Source organism: Hyla sarda, unplaced genomic scaffold (genome assembly GCF_029499605.1).
Source record: "Hyla sarda isolate aHylSar1 unplaced genomic scaffold, aHylSar1.hap1 scaffold_73, whole genome shotgun sequence".
Classification (NCBI taxonomy): Eukaryota; Metazoa; Chordata; class Amphibia; order Anura; family Hylidae; genus Hyla; species Hyla sarda.
This window is the reverse complement of record NW_026610751.1, coordinates 96,124-110,880: the sequence shown is the minus strand read 5'-3', so window position 1 is coordinate 110,880 and position 14,757 is coordinate 96,124. Positions and strand designations below refer to the sequence as shown.

At 44.0% G+C, this 14,757-nt stretch overlaps 1 protein-coding gene across 1 annotated transcript in view; it reads left to right on the top strand.

Annotated features, from left to right (window-relative positions):
- The window catches only part of KPNA1 (karyopherin subunit alpha 1), a 55,686-nt gene extending 41,942 nt beyond the window's left edge, over positions 1 to 13,744 (top strand). Inside the window, 6 exon segments of the mRNA XM_056554462.1 lie at positions 2,503 to 2,666; positions 2,951 to 3,029; positions 7,948 to 8,073; positions 8,289 to 8,416; positions 9,736 to 9,914; positions 11,956 to 13,744. Of these exon segments, the coding sequence (XP_056410437.1) occupies positions 2,503 to 2,666; positions 2,951 to 3,029; positions 7,948 to 8,073; positions 8,289 to 8,416; positions 9,736 to 9,914; positions 11,956 to 12,143 (864 nt within the window). The 3' untranslated portion in view covers positions 12,144 to 13,744.
- The last annotated feature ends 1,013 nt before the right edge of the window (positions 13,745 to 14,757 follow it).

The window sequence follows — 14,757 nt, the reverse complement described above, 5'->3', positions numbered from 1 at the left end:
GATGGCTATAGTCTCCAGGATCCTGCTCTGGGCGGAACTTAGAGTTCCCTCCATCCCGGCGATTCACATTCTGGGGTTGGACAATTGCAAGACGGACTTCCTCAGTCGCTCCTCTGCCGACCCCGGCAAGTGGTCTCTTCATCCAGAGGTTTTTGCAAAGATCTGCAACCTCTGGGCTCTCCGGACATAGACCTCTTCGCGTCTCGCCACAAACAGAAAGTTCCTCGCTTCGTCGTGAAGTCCCGAGATCCTCTGGCCCTAGCCGTAGACGCCTTAGTGATCCCCTGGTCGCACTTTGTCCTCCCCTATCTCTTCCCTCCTCTTTCTCTCCTTCCCAGTCCTGAGGAAACTCAAAGCGGAGGGCGTCCCTGCCATTCTCGTGGCTCCAGACTAGCCCAGGCGTGCGTGGTTATGCCGACGTTGTCCGCCTAGTGGCCAACGTACCACTGCGCCTCCCAGTTCGTCCCAACCTGCTCTCTCAGGGTCCTCTTTGCCACCCCAATTTATGGTCGCTGCATTTAACGGCATGGCGGTTGAAACCCTGGTTCTAAGGACCAAGAGGGTTCTCTCCCCAGGTGATCTACACAATGATCAGGGTGCGCAAGCCTTCCTCTGCGAAGATTTATCATCGTACTTGGCTATCCTACTTTCAATGGTGTGAGTCTCAATCCTACTCCCCAGTTGTTTTCTCCCTTCCACGCCTTCATCCCTTTTTTCAGTCTGGGCTGGAACAACGCTTGGCTCTCAGTTCCCTTAAAGGTCAAGTGTCAGCTCTGCACTTTTCTGCAGGGTGTAGCTCATGCGGCTCCGCTGTACAGATCCCCTACTCCTCCGTGGGATCTGAATCTGGTTCTCAGTGCTCTACAGGGTACTCCCTTCGAACCTCTCCGGGACGTTTCTTTTCATGTCCTTTCCTGGAAGGTGGCCTTCCTCATTGCGGTCACTTCCATTAGGAGAGTTTCGGAGCTGGTGGCTCTCTCCTGCCGTTCCCCCTACCTGGTCTTGCACCAGGACGTCTTCCAATCCTTTTGTCCAGCTCCGTTCCATCCCAGGGAACGGTTGCTTCATGGCCTTGACGTGGTACGGGCCGTTCGGATTTACCTTTTGGTCACTTCATCCTTTCGCCAGTGTGACTCTTTCTTTGTACTTACGGAGGGTTGTCGTAAGGGATTTCCTGCTTCAAAGGCGACCATTTCGCGGTGGATCCGTTGTGCCATCTTGGAAGCATACCATTGCAAAGGGAAGATTCCGCCTTTCCGGGTCTCTGCTTATTCCACTCGTTTCGTCTGGGCCTCCTGGGCTCTCTGCAACAGGGCTTTGGCCTTCCAAGTCTGTTAGGCGGCCACCTGGTCGTTCTTGCACAATTTACAAAATGTTACTAGGTGCACACTTTTGCGTTGACTGACCCTGGTTTGGGTCGCAAGGTGTTGCTGTGGCCCAGCCTTCTTTCTGAGTTGCTTGGGTTCTCTCCCACCCCGGGGACTGCTTTGGTACGTCCCACGGTCTCTTTGTCCCCCAATGGAGCCGAACGAGAAAAGTAGATTTTGATGCTTACCGCAAGATCTCTTTCTCAGAAAATCCATTGGGGGACACAGCACCAACTCATTTGTTCTGGTGTCATTGGTTCGGTTACCTTTTCGAGGGTTGGATCAGTTATTTTTTTGTCTGGTTCCCTCGGACAGTTGCTGTTTTTTATTTCCCTGTCGGTCCTCTCCTACTTCTCTGGGACTAAACTGATTAGCTCAGAGTCAGTAAGGGGGGGTATATCCTGCTAGGAGGGGACGACTTTCTTTTTGTTGCCTAGTATCAGCCTCCTAGTGGCGGCAGCATATACCCACGGACTCTGTGTCCCCCAATGGATCCTCAGAGAAAAAGATTTTACGGTAAGCATAAAAAAATCTCCTTATTATTTAGTTTTCTATCTTGATATTGTTCTGTATTTTCTGCTCAGTCTCGGTCAGATTCACAGACTGGGAAGGGGCGTTCCCCAGCAGGCGTGACATCATCTGAAGCCATACAGGGGAGAACTTCCTCCCTCACTCTGCTACACACAACCCAGAGCAGTTCACTGTGAGATGAGCTATGATTGGCTAAGGCTGCAAACACCTCCGTCCACTCCAGACTGCATTTCCTGATTTTGGACTTCCGCAAGGCCAGCAGGAGTCCAAAGTCTGTGCAAGAGATGGGGAGAAATGTGCTCTGGACAAGTAGGGAGACACCTAGTGGCAGCTTTTTTGAAACACAAATAAAACATATAAACCTTTTTTTTTTTTTTTTTTTTTAAACAAAGTACATTAGAAATCATTTTTATTTACCATAAGGAGTGTAATAGCAAAAATTAGTTTCAATGAGAGTGCCCATTTAATGGGTTGTCTCGCTGAAATTAACCCCTTTTTGAGTCTTATGGCCTTCATCGTAGTCACCCACTCCTCATTTATTTGTCTTTTCTATGCTGTCCTTACTGTATCGGTCAGTAAACCACCATTACATTGTCTCTGACAGGTCTCCCCGTGTCTGAACGTGCTGTCCTGGCTTCTCTTCGTTAGCGATACCGACGTCCTCGCCGACGCCTGCTGGGCGCTTTCTTACCTGTCCGATGGTCCAAACGACAAAATCCAGGCGGTCATCGATGCCGGAGTGTGCAGGCGACTGGTGGAACTCTTACTGTAAGCTATATGGCAGTGGGCTCCAAACTGCGGACCTACAGATGTTGCAAAACTACAACTTCCAGGATGCCCGGACAGCCGTTGGCTGTCCGGGGATGCTGGGAGTTGTAGTTTTGCAACATCTGGAGGTCTGCAGTTTGGAGACCACTGCTCTTGGGAATGTGATGGGCAGGGCATTGTGTCGGGAATAGCTGTGATGGGTACCTACCATGGATCACATGATTTGGTAATAGAGGGATAAGGGTTCTCTGTGGACCCATTCATAACCTTTCTGTTTCTTACAGGCACAGCGACTACAAAGTGGTTTCACCCGCCCTGAGAGCTGTCGGGAACATAGTAACCGGAGACGACGTTCAGACACAGGTTGGTACAACAGGGGAAGTGCAGATGTAGCAGCACGAGCTGTGTCTGGGATTCTTGTGAAGAATATTTGAACTGCAATACCAGACCCAGCCACATGGACAATTTCTCTCCCTCTGATCTCCTCGAAAAGTTGTTACCTGCACATGTCATATCAGAGGAGATGTGTGCGTGTTTGTGTAGGTACATATATATATATATATAGTTATATAGTCATGGCCATAAATGTTGGCGCCCCTGAAATGTTTCTGTATAATGAAGTATTCCTCACAGGAAAGGATTGCAGTAACACAGGTTTATTCCCTCTGTATATATATATATATAGATCTCCTCTCCTCTGTATATATATATATATAGATCTCCTCTCCTCTGTATATATATATATATATTGCAGTAACACAGGTTTTGCTATACGCATGTTTATTCCCTTTGTGTGTATATATATAGATCTCCTCTCCTCTGTATATATATATATATATATATATCTCCTCTCCTCTGTATATATATATATATTGCAGTAACACAGGTTTTGCTATACACATGTTTATTCCCTTTGTATATATATATATATATATAGATCTCCTCTCCTCTGTATATATATATATATATATATATATATATATATATATAGATCTCCTCTCCTCTGTATATATATATATATATATATATATATAGATCTCCTCTCCTCTGTATATATATATAGATTTCCTCTCCTCTGTATATATATAGATCTCCTCTGTATATATATATATATATATATATATATATATAGATCTCCTCTCCTCTGTATATATATATATATATTGCAGTAACACAGGTTTTGCTATACACATGTTTATTCCCTTTGTGTGTATTGGAACTAAACCAAAAAAGGAGGGAAAAAAGCAAATTGGACATAATGTCACCAAACTCCAAAAATGGTCTGAACACAATTATTGGCAACTTAAGTTAATATTTGGTTGCACACCCTTTGGAAAAAATAAGTGAAATCAGTGTCTTCCTATAACCATCAATAAGCTTCTTACACCTCTCAGCCGGAATGTTGGACCACTCTTCCTATAACCATCAATAAGCTTCTTACACCTCTCAGCTGGAATGTGTGACCACTCTTCCTATAACCATCAATAAGCTTCTTACACCTCTCAGCCGGAATGTTGGACCACTCTTCCTATAAGCATCAATAAGCTTCTTACACCTCTCAGCCGGAATGTTGGACCACTCTTCCTATAACCATCAATAAGCTTCTTACACCTCTCAGCCGGAATGTTGGACCACTATTCCTATAAGCATCAATAAGCTTCTTACACCTCTCAGCCGGAATGTTGGACCACTATTCCTATAAGCATCAATAAGCTTCTTACACCTCTCAGCCGGAATGTTGGACCACTCTTCCTTTACAATCTGCTCCAGGTCTCTTATTGGACGGCGCCTTTTCCCAACAGTAATTATAAGATCTCTCCACAGGTGATCAATGGGATTTAGATCTGGACTCATTGCTGACACTTCAGAACTCTCCAGTGCTTTGTTTCCATCCATTTCTGGGGCTTTTTGATATTTGTTTGGGGTCATTGTCCTGCTGGAAGACCCAAGATCTCGGACACAAACCCAGCTTTCTGACACCGGGCTGTACAGTGCGACCCAAAATCCATTGGTAATCCTCAGATTTCATGATGTCTTGTGCACATTCAAGGCCCCCAGTGCCAGAGGCAGCAAAACAACCCAAAACATCACTGACCTCCCCCATATCTCACTGTAGGTACTGTGCTCTTTTCTTTGTAGGCCTCATTCCGTTTTCGGTAAACAGTAGAATGATTTGCTTTACCAAAAAGCTCTATCTTGGTCTCATCTGTCCACAAGACGTTTTCCCAGAAGGATTTTGGTTACTCAAGTTCATTTTGGCAAAATGTAGTCTCTTTTTTCTGTCTCTGTGTCAGCAGTGGGGTCCTCCTGGGTCTCCTCCATAGTGGGGTCCTCCTGGGTCTCCTCCATAGTGGGGTCCTCCTGGGTCTCCTCCATGGTGGGGTCCTCCTGGGTCTCCTCCATAGTGGGGTCCTCCTGGGTCTCCTCCATAGTGGGGTCCTCCTGGGTCTCCTCCATAGTGGGGTCCTCCTGGGTCTCCTCCATAGTGGGGTCCTCCTGGGTCTCCTCCATAGTGGGGTCCTCCTGGGTCTCCTCCATAGTGGGGTCCTCCTGGGTCTCCTCCATAGTGGGGTCCTCCTAGGTCTGCTCCATAGTGGGGTCCTCCTGGGTCTCCTCCATAGTGGGGTCCTCCTGGGTCTCCTCCATAGCGTTTCATTTCATATAAATGTGGACGGATAGTTCGTGCTGACACTGATGCTCCCTGAGCCTGCGGGACAGCTTGAATATCTTTGGAACTTGTTTGGGGCTGCTTATCCACCATCCGGACTATCCTGCAGTGACACCTTTCATCAGTTTTTCTCTTCCGTCCACGCCCAGGGAGATTATCTACAGGTCCATGGGTTACAAACTTCTTGATAATGTTGCGCACTGTGGACAAAGACAAATCTAGATCTCTGGAGATGGACTTGTAACCTGGAGATTGTTGATATTTTTCCACAATTTTGGTTCCCAAGTCCTCAGACAGTTCTCTTCTCCTCTTTCTGTTGTCCATGCTTAGTGTGGCACACACAGACACACAATGCAAAGACTAAGTGAACTTCTCTCCTTTTTATCTGCTGTCAGGTGGGATTGTTATATTGCCCACACCTGTTACTTGCCCCAGGTGAGTATAAAGGAACATCACATGCTGGAAACAATCTTATTTATCCACAATTTTGTAAGGTGCCAATAATTGTGTCCAGACCATTTTTGGAGTTTGGTGACATTATGTCCAATTTGCTTTTTTTCCTCCTTTTTTGGTTTAGTTCCAATACACACAAAGGGGATAAACATGTGTATAGCAAAACCTGTGTTACTGCAATATATATATATATACAGAGGAGAGGAGATCTATATATATATATATATACAGAGGAGAGGAGATCTATATATATATACAGAGGAGAGGAGATCTATATATATACACACACAAAGGGAATAAACATGTGTATAGCAAAACCTGTGTTACTGCAATATATATATATATATACAAAGGAGAGGAGATCTATATATATATATATATATATATATACAGAGGAGAGGAGATCTATATATATATATATATATATATATATATATATATATATATATATATATATATACAGAGGAGAGGAGATCTATATATATATATATACAGAGGAGAGGAGATCTATATTATATATATATATATATACACAAAGGGAATAAACATGTGTATAGCAAAACCTGTGTTACTGCAATATATATATATATATATATATATATATACAGAGGAGAGGAGATCTATATATATATACAAAGGAGAGGAGATCTATATATATATATATATATATATATATATATATATATATATATATATATACAGAGGAGAGGAGATCTATATATATACAGAGGAGAGGAAATCTATATATATATATATATATACAGAGGAGAGGAGATCTATATATATATATATATATATATATATACAGAGGAGAGGAGATCTATATATATATATATATATATATACAGAGGAGAGGAGATCTATATATATATATATATATATATATATATATATATATATATATATATATATATATATATACAGAGGAGAGGAGATCTATATATATACAGAGGAGAGGAGATCTATATATATACAGAGGAGAGGAGATCTATATATATACAGAGGAGAGGAGATCTATATATATACAGAGGAGAGGAGATCTATATATATATATATATATATATAATATACGAAGGGAATAAACCTGTGTTACTTCAATCCTTTCCTGTGAGAAATACTTCATCTTATAGAAACATTTCAGGGGGGACAATATATACAGACATGACTGTGTATGTGTATAAATGTGTATATATGTATGTGTGTGTGTGTGTGTGTGTGTGTGTGTGTATATATATATATATATATATGTATGTGTGTGTATATATATATATATATATATATATATATATATATATATATATAATAATTTTTATTTAGTCTGTATAATCCTTGCCATGAATATGTCTATAGCATCGTTCTCCAACCTGTGGCTCTCAAGCTGTTGCAGCACTACAACTCTCATCATGCTGTGGACTGGCTACTAGTAGATGTGTGACTCTGCCTTCTAGTGGCCTATTGTCTGAACTACATGCACCTGCCAAATTTTTTTCCTGTCCCAGCTATTAATTATTATTTTATTATATTATCATTATTTTATCATTTTGTTATCATTATTTTATTTATTTATCAATTCATTTTGGTCCTCCCAAATTCCATATTATTTGTTTATTTATTTATTCTCTAGTCAATAGGGTTGTACATGAGGTTATTATTTGCGGAACAACTTATAATAATTTCAATGACGCCCTTCATTTTACCATAAAATGTTTTGCAAAACCTATTTAAAAAAAAATAAAAAAAATAAAAATGCTGCAATATGTTTTGTGATTTTGCCACCTAAATTCTGTGCTCGCTATTAACCATTAAATCTCTGGAATCAGAGTTCTCTCCAGTCCCATCCGCTGCCATCATGGCGTCCTATCACAGCCGCCTCTTGTCGTGTATGTAATAGGCTCCGCTCCTGCTCCTCTCCATACAACCTTCCCAGCATTATGATGTACATGTACCTCCAAAAGCCAATGAATGGTTAAAATGTATTTTGTGAGTCGTGATATTAATGGCGCCTTCCACCGATCAGCTGATCGCTCACCGCTCCATTGACACAGCGCCGTTTACTTTGCAGTGGCTGTTCTCGGTACTGCAGCCCCAGTATCCCCCACCCACCCCTTTGATTGCCTTGATTGTTTTATGAACTAAGAGGCATTTTTCCTGATCCCCCAGGTCATCCTGAACTGTTCAGCTCTTGCAAGTTTACTCCATTTATTGAGCAGCCCCAAGGAGTCCATCAAGAAGGAGGCGTGCTGGACGATATCCAACATCACAGCCGGGAACAGAACTCAGATCCAGGTCAGTGTCATCGTGGATTTTCACTCGAAGACAGTGGTTTCCCAACCAGGGTGCCTCCAGCTGTTGCAAAACTACAACCCCCAGCATGCTCGGACAGCCGAAGGCTGGGAGTTGTAGTTTTTACAATAGCTGGAGAGATCTTGGTAGGTAAACGCTGCTCTATAGTAGTGAACATCCCCTCTCACACTTCCTCCATGTCTTCTATCTTTCGACAGACCGTGATTGAAGCCGATATCTTCCCCGCTCTGATTAACATATTGCAGACGGCAGAGTTCAGAACCCGCAAGGAAGCGGCGTGGGCGATCACCAATGCCACATCCGGGGGCTCCGCAGAACAGATAAAGTAGGGCTCTGCTTACTGTGCAAAACTGCAAATCAAGATAGCGTATTTACTGCTCCTCTATATGTGTTATTTTTAGGGCATATTTACATAAAAAAGGACTTGTGATCCTTGGAGTGGGTAAAAAAAAAATGTCCACAACCCTTTTAAAGGGGAACAAACCTTTCCGTTGATCAACCTATTTTATTGTCCAAATATCATTCATCAGTTATATATAGGGCAGTTTCCCCTCATTGTTTGTCGCTTACATGCATGAGAGGGAATGGCATCATCCAGCCATCCACTCGGCCTCTGTTCAAGTTACTCTCTGATAGCAGCCCCCACCCCCCCCCGAGAGACAGAGACCACATGGTTTCTGCACTGATGAGTCATGCTCTCTGTAGTGCTGAGAACTGGGAGGTGTGTGTGCAGCCTCAGCCAATCAGACACTGGTCCTCTCTCTGCTGCTCAGAGCTGGAGGTTGGGGGCTGCTCTCAGAGTGTGCTGAATGGCAAAGCAGAGCTGCAATGATTGCAGAGAGATGTTGGCAAGAGGAGGAAAGGATGGCAAAGAATATCAAGCAGCTAGAGAAGACAACAGGGGCCACAGGATCCATGAATATCAGGCAGGATATCCAGGTAGTGTGGTGATTTTGGAGCTTAAATATATATATATATGTAATATATATAGATATATGTGTGTTATTTATACATATATATATATATATATATATATATATGATATAGAGAGAGAGAGAGAGAGAGATATAGAGATAGATAGATAGATGTGTGTGTGTGTGTATATATATATATATACACATATATATATATATATATATATACACACACACACACACAGCAACAGGAGAATATTCTTTGGTTGTGTGTATATATATATAGCTATATATATATATCTATCTATATATATATAATAATGTGTGTGTGTAATGTATGTGTGTGATATATACACACACACTCCCTGGAGTACCCCTTTAAAGGAGGAGCATTGTGGACGTAGATTGCGGGGTGTGTGAACGCTGGGCCCCCCGCGATCTACTGTATGGAGCTCTGGCTCTCCTCCATAGCGGCACGTTACGACCCCTCACCAATCTTCGGCTCTCCCCTAGAGCTATATAGAGGGGACGTGACGCACCACTGTGTAGGAGAGCCGGGGCTCCATACAGGAAATCATGGGGGGCCCCAGCGCTCTGACCCCCTTACTCTTAAACTTCTCCCCTATCCTTTAACTAAGGACACAGATGCCCTAAGAAACACAAGCCAGAGATCAATCCTGCGTAGATATTCCCAGTGTGGAGACCACCATGTTTTTCTTCTGTGTTTCAGATACCTGGTCGATCTGGGCTGCATCAAGCCTCTCTGTGACCTCCTCACCGTCATGGACTCCAAGATCGTGCAGGTGGCCTTGAATGGCTTAGAAAATATCCTAAGACTGGGCGAGCAGGAATCGAAGCGGAGCGGATCAGGCATCAACCCGTACTGCGCTCTTATTGAGGAAGCCTACGGTAAGGAGAGAGAACATGGAGAGGGGGGGACAGCAGCATCAAGTCACTGTGTTAAAGGGGAACTTAAGTCAACTGGTGCCAGAAAGTTAAACAGATTTGTAAATGACTTCTATTAAAAAATCTTATTCCTTTTCAGTGCTTATTAGCTGCTGAATACTACAGAGGAAATTATTTTTGTAACACAGAGCTCTCTGCTGACATCACGAGCACAGTGCTCTCTGCTGACATCTCTGTCCATTTTAAGAACTGTCCAGAGTAGGAGAAAATCCCCATAGCAAACATATGCTGCTCTGGACAGTTCCTAAAATGGACAGAGATGTCAGCAGAGAGCACTGTGCTCGTGATGTCAGCAGAGAGCTCTGTGTTCCAAAAAGAAAAGAATTTCCTCTGTTGTATACAGCTGCTAATAAGTACTGGAAGGATTAAGATTTTTTTTATAGAAGTAATTTACAAATCTGTTTAACTTTCTGGCACAATTTTTTTTTTCCACCGGAGTACCCCTTTAATGCTCACCTAGCCCTGGTTCCCGTAGGTCTGCCGCAGATCCTGTTCTCCTCCGTATGGTCCCGGTATCTTCTCTCTGCTCTCGTCTAGCAGCTGCTTCCAGGACCGTTCTCGCTCGGCCACTGACGGGAAAGGTCTTGGAACCAGCTGGAAGGTCCTGGAACCAGCGGTGTCATGTGTCAGGCCAGTTGGCTATTGGCTGAGCAGGAAGGTCCTGTAGGTCCCATAAGACACCGGACTGCATGTAGGAGGATGGGACCTACGGGGGACCGGGGCGAGGTGAGCATCAGGTATTTTAATGTTTCCCTCTGCCCAACATTAATTGGGGGGGGGGGAGATAAGTGAAATGGGGGTGAACATGTGACATATGGAGGTCGGGGGAGATTTGACATATTTATTTTTTGAGCATACAGTGTAAACATATTAAAGGGGTACTCCGGTGCCCTAGCATTTGGGATATTTTGTTCAGAACGCTTGGCGCGGGCGGCCATGATTGTGATGTCATGGACACGCCCTGTGAAGTCACACCCGGTGGAAAATATATATATTTTTAAATCAACCGGTGCCAGAAAGTTAAACAGATTTGTAAATTACTTCTATTAAAAAATATTAATCCTTCCAGTACTTTTTAGCAGCTGTTTGCTACAGAGGAAATTATTTTCTTTCTAAATTTCTTTTTTGTCTTTAAAGGTTACTCCGCTGGAATTTTTTTTACATTTTTTATCAGATTTGTAAATGACTTCTATTAAAAAATCTTAATCCTTCCAGTACTTATCAGCTGCTGTATACTACACAGGAAGTTCTTTTCTTTTTGACTTTCCTTTCTGTCTGACCACAGTGCTCCCTGCTGACACCTCTGTCCGTGTCAGGAACTGTCCAGAGCAGCATAGATTTGCAATGGGGCATCAGCACTGTGGACGAGACAAAAAAAAGAAATTCAAAAAGAAAAGAATTTCTTCTGTAGCATACAGCTGCTAATAAGTACTGGAAGGATAAAGATTTTTTTTTAATAGAAGTCATTTACAAATCTGTTTTAACTTTCTGGCACCAGTTGATTTAAAAAAAATAAGTTTTCCACCAGAGTACCCCTTTAAATACCAGTGCCGTGTATGTACAGAGAATGTTCTGCTATGCTGCACTGTAGTGTCGGGGTGTGTTCACACACGCGCATACTCTGCATACACTGAACCAGCAGGAGGTGTCAATTAGACGGTGAGCTATTCCAGTAGATGCACTTTGAATGCAGTTAAAGGGATTCTCCACTGCTAGGCATCTTATCCCCAAACCAAAAGGTTCCTTTGGCAGTGGTTGTGATGTCACACCACGCCCCCTCCATTCATGTCTATGGGAGGGGGCGTGTCTTCCGACACGCCCCCTCCCATAGACATGAATGGAGGGGGCGTGGTGTGACATCACAAGGGGTGTGTGGCCAAGAAGACACGATCATGGCCTCTGGCTCTGAGCGTATTGTAGATGTAATACCTCGGTGTCGCCAGGAGGGGCGCTCTCACCTCTTATATATATTTTTTTTCTCCAGGCCTGGACAAGATTGAGTTCCTGCAGAGCCACGAGAACCAGGAGATCTACCAGAAGGCGTTTGACCTGATCGAGCATTATTTCGGCACGGAGGACGAGGACAGCAGCATCGCCCCCCAGGTGGATCTCAGCCAGCAGCAGTACATCTTCCAGCAGAGCGAAGCTTCCATAAAGAGATTCCAGCTGTAACGGGATCCGGCGGGGCTCAGCATGCCACAGAGCTTAGAGATCTCCATCATCCCCGAGCCTCCACCATCTTGTCTGCCGCCTGCGCAGTTTTCTCCTCTTAACCCTTAGTTTACCACTCCGTGAGCCTTTTCTTTTATCCCCCCCCCCCCCCTCAGTATTTTATTTCTTTTTAGAATTTTTTCTTTCTTCCCCTTCTTTTAGTTTCCGGATATTTTTTTTATTCTCCCCTCACTGTGCACTCTCTTCTCGTTTTCCTCTTTGGTGCTGTCAGTGGAGCTGGGAGGTCTCGTTCCCGGCCACAGCGGGGCTTATAGCCCACCCCAACACCCCCCCACCGCCCGAGCCTCTGCCTACGCCATGACGGATTGGCGTCTCACCCCCATCTTGATTGCTTTATCATATCTCCATTTCACCTCCGACTACAAGGACGCAGTGACTAAAAAGGAAAAGACCCGACCAAAACCGCATACACCTGACAGTACTGGACGAGAGACTGGTGCCGGGACGAGAGACTGGTGCTGAAACAAGAGACTGGTGCCGAGACGAGACGAGAGACTGGTGCCGAAACAAGAGACTGGTGCCGGGACGAGAGACTGGTGCCGGGACGAGAGACTGGTGCCGAGACGAGAGACTGGTGCCAGGACGAGAGACTGGTGCCGAAACAAGAGACTGGTGCCGAGACGAGAGACTGGTGCCGAAACAAGAGACTAGTGCCGTGACGAGAAACTGGTGCCGAAACAAGAGACTGGTGCCAGGACATGGGCCTCAGCATACAAGCTGCCCAGACCTGGACGTCAGAGAGGGACGAGGTAGAGACTTTAACTACACCGGGCCGAGACCGACAAGGAATTCAGCCTTGGTGACCTCTCGGCCATTCACCACTGACCTTCTCCACACCTTCCCCCCCCCCCCCCCCGGACCGGTGGTTCAGCTCTCCAGATGATCGTCAGGCTGCCTTGATTTTTATTTTATTTTTTATTTTATTTTTGCTACATTTTAGTGTCTCTTCCCTCGGACCCCATGAGACTGTGGACGGCTGCTGTCCTCCCCAGAGACACGACGGACTTCTTAAATTCTTTTGTGGAGACTTTTCTAGTGACTCTTTAAATTAAAAAAACATGAAAAAAAAAATGACAAAAAAAACAAACAAACAACAACAAAAAACAAACGAACAGTTCCCCCCTCCCTGAAAAAAGAGAATAACCCCGACCTCTGAAAAACACAAAGAAGAAAACAAAATGTGATGGGACTGAATCTTTTGGCGCGCGCCATGGACGACGTTCCAGAGTGAGGCCGCCTCCTCCTCCTCCCGTTCCTTCATCTGTCTGGTTTACAAAGAGAAGCCGCTGTAGGTTAGAGTATATATATATTTTTATTTTACTTTTGATGCAGCAATTTTTTCTTTGCTGTGTAAATTATTGCATTATTTTAATGTACACATTGTTTATTGTTCCCAAGGCCATTTTACAGGTCACAGGGTGGTGACACTATAGAGATCTATATAGAGCATTTCCCGGGCTTGGGCGCTCGGCGCGTCCTTATGGGTCTTGTGCATTTTTCTGGATATGCCACGATGATTAAACCATGCTCATTTCTCTCCAGTACCGTACGCTGATTACTTCGCGCGCGCGCAACTCGGCTCAGCTTGCGCGATCCTTGCAGCTGGGTGCAGAATTACATTGCGTATACTTTGCAGCATGGTGTATTCTACTCCAGTCACCTCCAGAGCTGCAGTCACGATTCAGCAGTAGGAGCAGGAAGTCAGCAGAATTCTGTCCAATGAAGCAAGATCAGCAGAGGATGTGCATACATATTAAAGGGGTACTCCGCTGTTAGGCATCTTACCCCCAATCCAAAGGATAGAAGATGTCTGATCGCGGGGGTCCTAACACTGGCAGTGGTCGTGATGTCACACCACACCCCCTTGTGACGTCACGCCATGCACTCTCCATTCATGTCTATGGGAGGGGGCGTGACTACCGTCACGCCCCCTCCCATAGACATGAATGGAGGGGCACTCCGGTGGAAAACAAATGTTTCCTAATCAACCAGTGCCTGAAAGTTAAAGGGGTTCTCTCCTGGAAAACTTTTTTTTTTTTTTTTAATCAACTGGTGCCAGAAAGTTAAACAGATTTGTAAATGACTTCTTATTAAAAATTTTAATCCTTCCAGTACTTATCAGCTGCTGTATGCTCCACAGGAAGTTATTTTCTTTTTTAATGTCTTTTCTGTCTGACCACAGTGCTCTCTGCTGACACCTCTGTCCATGTCAGGAAGAGTCCAGAGTAGGAGCAAATCCCCATAGCAAACCTATCCTGCTCTGGACAGTTCTTAAAATGGACAGAGGTGTCAGCAGAGAGCACTGTGGTCAGACAGAAAGGAAAGTCAAAAAGAAAAGAACTTCCTGTGGGGCATACAGCAGCTGATATGTACTGGAAGGATTAAGATTTTTTAATAGAAGTAATTTACAAATTTGTTTAACTTTCTGGCACCAGTTGATTTAAAAAAAAAAAAAATTCTCCAGAGGAGTACCCCTTTAAACAAATTTGTAAATTACTTCTATATAAAAATCTTAATCCTTCCAGGACTTATCAGCAGCTGTATGCTCCACAGG